The 5,761-nt window shown below is 34.2% G+C and overlaps 1 protein-coding gene across 1 annotated transcript in view; it reads right to left on the bottom strand.

Moving 5' to 3' along the window:
- Positions 1-5,761, bottom strand: part of LOC107701195 (peroxisome proliferator-activated receptor alpha-like) — a 51,819-nt gene that overhangs the window by 3,092 nt on the left and 42,966 nt on the right. The window contains exons 6-7 of the mRNA XM_016503157.1: positions 640-849; positions 274-517 (exon numbers count right to left, since the gene is read on the bottom strand). Coding sequence (XP_016358643.1) covers positions 274-517; positions 640-849 — 454 coding nt within the window. The remainder of the gene's footprint in view (positions 1-273; positions 518-639; positions 850-5,761) is intronic.

Genomic DNA, 5,761 nt, shown 5'->3' with positions numbered 1-5,761 from the left:
GAATAAGCATCTAAAAATAATAATATAAAGAAAAAATATATATTAGTAAAAGTATCTATTTATAAATAATACATAAATAATGAATGAATGAATTATATATATATATATATATACCTGTATATATAATAAATAGAATAGAAAATCATTCATAAAAATATCTTAATATAATAATACTATTTATAATAGTATAATAATAATAATAATATTGTTTAATAATATAATGTAATACAATATACACACATTTTATTTTACAAAAATTTTAAACAAATATACCTCCACAGCAGATGATGGCAGCAACAAACAGTGCGAGGTCACTATCGTCCAGTTCGAGGGAGTTAAACTTCATTGCAAACTGAAACTTGGGCTCCATCATTTCACTGAACGGCCGTCGCAAGCTCTTCAGAAACTCTCTGGTGATGAAGCCGCTGCCGTACGCGACCAGCAGACCGTCTTTATTCATGCATGATGCCAACATGGCGAAGAGCGCCTCATGGACGCCGTACTTTAATAATGTCACCTGTCGGAGAAAACAGGCTGCATTCAGTGAAGATGTTTATGCAATATGTGCATATCTGAAGATTTTATCTTTCATTAAGCTTGAAGTGTTTACGGGACGTGGTGCTTGTTTTCGGCACTAACCTGGTCATTTAAATCCAGGTTTGAGAAGCCTGGCACGGACTTGGCGAATTCAGTCAGTTCGGTCACCGTCTCGACCGAAGTGCACTGACAGCAGTGGAATATTCGAACTTCCGCGTCTTTATTCAGCAGAGCCCCAGAAGAGCTCACCATCTTGGCCACAAGAGTCTGTTCGGCCAACTGCAGCGTCTCCATGTCGTGGATGACAAAAGGCTACAACACAATGAGAATGAAGCATGAAGATCAAGAATTAAGAATAAACTGCTGTATAGTGGTCGATAGGTTTTTCAATGGCAGATGACAGTATCTAGAGTAAAGGGAGACAGGTGGGCAAAAAAGAAAAATTCATTCAATACAATTTAAAAAAATTTATTAAATTAAATGAAATTAAAGAAGACAAGCACTGTTCTACCAACATCCTTCATTTCAATAATCTGAAAAATAAAAAATACAAATAAAAAATAATAAAATATAAGTATGTATTTGAAACCGATTAAAATACTGGCTATACTGTATAGAGAGAGAACAAGTTCAAGCCTATTTTCAAGAATTATATATACATTAGGGCTGTCAGTCGATTCAAATTTTTAATCTAATTAATTACATGACGTGTTTGTAATTAATGTAAATTTGGCTGTGATATTACCCACAAAAAATATTTAAAGTTATTATTGTGTTATCAAGTAGACATTACAAATTGTAGCTTTAGACAGAAATATTTTATTTGATTCAACACAAAATTGTTTATACATAATTGTTTACTCTACAGTGGCCTATCATGAACCTATAGAACATTAAAAGATAGTTTGAGAAACATCTCAGTATTTTTTGCTCATACAATGAAAGTCCAAAACAGCTTAGTTAACAACAGTCTTCTTTTTTTTTATTTTTTATGAAATGATACTCTAAATAAGAAACTAAAACTGCCAGCAGGTGGCGGTAAATGCCTTTATACATCATTCATTTGTTAATTCGTGATTCATTCAGGAATGAAGTAAACGACTCAGTTTATGAACAGGCTATTGAATCATTGGATTTGTTTAAAACGCGGAATCATTCAGAAACTAAACACCGCTGTGTTGCTCACAGACGCTTAACAGTTCTGCGGTGGCTTTAAAGGTAATATTTTCTATGCAAAATTGAGCAAAAAATAGGCCTATAACACAATATTAACTACTTATTTACTGAACTGTTGTATAAAATCACATTTAAACTCATGACCGAGTTTACATTTACATTTAAACTCATATTCGTGACAAAACGGCACTCGTGTGATATTGCTCTCGCTGCTCATGTGGTATCGCTTATCATATGATATAAATATGAGACAAAAACTCATAGGGGCATTTTTGCCCCAATATCTTGAATTTTAGGAGCATAACAGTTAACTGTATGAAATGTAAGATGACGTACAGGTCTGGGGGCGGGGCCAATGCATTAACTGCGTTAAAATATTTTAATCGCGTTATTTTTTCGTATCTAATTAATTATCGTGTTATGTCAGTCGATTAAAATTTTTAATCTAATTAATTACAAGATGTGTCAATTAATTAATCTAATTAATCGCAAATTAAATTTGGCAGTGAAATTATCCACAGAAGATTATTTAAAACCATTATTGTGTTAAATGAGAAAGTATCAAGTAGACATTACAAACAGTAGCTTTAGAGCTTTATACAGTGAAAGTCCGAAACCAACAGTCTTCTTTTTCAGTCTTTTTTCTTTTTTTTTAATGAAATGATGTTCTAAATAAGAAACTTAAACTGCCAGCAGGTGGCGGTAAATGTCTTTATATGTCATTCATTCATTCATCCATTCATTCGTTCAAACTGCTGATTCATTCAGGAATACAGTAAACGGCTTAGTTTATGATTAGGCTATTCATTGAACCACTGGATTCGTTCAAAATGCAGATTCATTCAGAAACTAAACACTGACGTGTTGCTCACAGGCGCATAACAGTTCTGCAGCAGCTTTAAAGGTAATATTTTCTCTGCAAAATTGAGCAAAACAGACAATATTGTGTTTAAAAAAACACAATATTAACTACTTATTTACTGAACTGTTGTATAAAATCACATTTAAACTCATGACCGAGTTTACATTTACATTTAAACTCATATTCGTGACAAAACGGCACTCGTGTGATATTGCTCTCGCTGCTCATGTGGTATCGCTTATCATATGATATAAATATGAGACAAAAACTCATAGGGGCATTTTTGCCCCAATATCTTGAATTTTAGGAGCATTTTTTGTGAGTGAGATGAATTAATGCATATTCATATTTATTTTCGAACTACAGTAACATCTTATTTCTCTCAACATGGGGACAGGAGAGTTGTCAGTAAATAAATTGAAAAAAAAAAAAAGTAACTTGCGTTACTTATTTGAAAAAGTAACTCAGATATTCTCTTGTAAATTAAAAAGTAATGCGTTACTTTACTAGTTACTTGAAAAAAGTAATCTGATTATGTAACTTGCGTTACTTGTAATATATTACCCCCAACACTGGTTACTAGTAATAATAATAACTATTATTATTATTATGTGTATATGCATATGTAACAGCCCCAGCTTCCTGTTTTGATACTTTCTTGAACTTGTCAAGACAATTAAATGGTTCAAAAGGACGATACAATACAAAAACCTAAAACTGTTCAGATGACGGCATTTGTTTCAAACAGGACTAAAACTCGAAATGCTCCCTGCCTCTGTAAGAGAGGTCAACACGACACCCCGAGAGGCTGGTTTGCGGGCCGTGAGAGAACAAGAGTACTGTGAGAGATGAAAGCCTCGTCTTAATTCAGCTGCTCTCACTCCCAACAGCTGGGCCGTGTCCTGCGGAGCTCAGGCCGAAGAGCACAGCCAACAATCAAGCTAGTGTTACAGATGCGTGAGGGGAAACACGTCTGAGGTGGAAACTCCAAAGCCCCGTCCCATGAGCCCTGTGTCATATCAAGCTTCTTTAATAAAGAGTTCTGCTTTATCGATAGGCTTTGTGCTTTAGAAGACGGTGTAGAGCGACATGAACATGATGGAGAAAACGGAAAAGCGTAATCTGATGATGCAGCTTCAGAGCTGAGTAGTAACGGATTACATGTATTCTGGATTACGTAATCAGATTCCAAAAATGAAGTACTTGTAATTAGATAACATTTCAAAATACTTGTAATCAGACTACAGTACAGTTATGTATTACATTATTACATGTTTACACAATAGCAATAAATTATTCAAAATTGATTGATTCTCCCTAATTCTTCTTTTTCATCTTTTACATTTCCTTTCTAAAATAGCCTACTGTTTATATACATTCAGAAAGTCTTCTAGTTTTGTAGACATTCACACAAAGACCAGTCAGTTTTAAGAAGTGTTCCAGCTACTGATCAACTTATTTTTATTTGAAATATCACTCAGTGGTTATTTAACCATGTATTCTTATGTCTCCGGAAGGCTTTTTTCTTTCAAACATTAAAAAGCACAAATTAACGTTATTTCTTTACACTTTGCATGTTGCACACATCTGCGTGTTCACGGTTCTCTGATGTTTGTTAATGGTCACATGACATGCAGATAAACAAATAAAATATTTAATCTTTTTTAGTAAGTGTTTTGTTTTGATTGCTGTTATTTTAAAATTATTTATTTTAAATATTTATGATTTCATTAATTATTAGCTTTTCTTTTAACTCATATTAGTGCTGTCAAATGATTAATCGCGATTAACCGCATCCAAATTAAAAGATTTTGTTTTTGTGTACTGTGAATATTAATTATGTATATATAAATACACACACATGCATGTCTTTTTTAGTAAGTGTTTTGTGTTTATTGCTGTTATTTTAAAATTATTTATTTTAAATATTTATGATTTCATTAATTATTAGCTTTTCTTTTAACTCATATTAGTGCTGTCAAATGATTAATCGCGATTAACCGCATCCAAATTAAAAGATTTTGTTTTTGTGTACTGTGAATATTAATTATGTATATATAAATACACACACATGCATGTATATATATTTAAGAAAAATATGTTGTTTATATTAAATATATTTATATATAATATAATATAAATTATATGAATATAAATATATACATCTAAATATTAGAGCCCGACCGATATGTTTTTTTGGGGGGGCCGATACTGATATTAGGGAGTAATAAAAGACCGATATCGATATATCGGCTGATATTCTTTATGTGTAGGCTATACTAGAATAAAAGATTGGCACATTGTTTATTTACTTTATAGCATTGCGTCTCACCAACTAGATAACAACGTAGCGTTAAATCACCATTCAACAGACACAAGCCACCACCGCACTGCCATCTATTGGACTGCAGAAAGATACTAACTTTTCAATCTGCTACGTTACAGACTGTACTGACAAACTATGCTGGCACCGTGTCTGTGCCGCAATAGGACACGAAAAAGCAACCGTTGAAAATCATTTGAACTTTGTGTCAGCACGTCATAAACGGAACGAGGCGAGGCATCAGTTTACTGCATCCAGTGTAGACAACATCACTGATTATAATGGGTTCTATTCTACACCGAACTTCAATTTGCTACGTTACTGACTGTACTGACAAACTATGCTGACACCGTGTCTGTGCCGCAACAGGACGCGACAAAATAAATAAATAGATAGCGTCATAAATAGAACGAGGCATCAGTTTACTGCATCCAGTGTAGACAACATCACTGATTATAATGGGTTCTATTCTACACCGAACGTGAGCGGCGCAGCGCGACAATATAGAATAGAAATTCTATTGTATTTTGTCAAGCTGCGTGATGTGATGTGACCGATGTGATAAGCATGAGTTCTGGGCCGGGGCGCGGCCGGTAAACACCAGCATTGAGTGGCCGTGATCAGCTCTGGTGGGCGTAGCACAGGCTTTAATGCGCCGCAGACGCGTGCCGTGAAGCGCAGATCAGCTCTAGTCTCTAACGTCACTGAATCTGCTGTTAAAATGAACCATCCATTCATCATATCATCATGCAAAACAAAGAATTAGAATCATTGTAATGTGACGATCAAATATAGGTGCGGGTGGATAATTTGAAGTAGTGGACTCGGGGGCAGTTTGAGCTCATTCGCGCATCTCTACAGAC

The sequence above is a fragment of the Sinocyclocheilus anshuiensis genome, unplaced genomic scaffold (genome assembly GCF_001515605.1).
Source record: "Sinocyclocheilus anshuiensis isolate Anshui unplaced genomic scaffold, SAMN03320099.WGS_v1.1 scaffold1858, whole genome shotgun sequence".
Taxonomy (NCBI): Eukaryota; Metazoa; Chordata; class Actinopteri; order Cypriniformes; family Cyprinidae; genus Sinocyclocheilus; species Sinocyclocheilus anshuiensis.
This window is presented reverse-complemented; position numbering and strand designations above follow the sequence as displayed.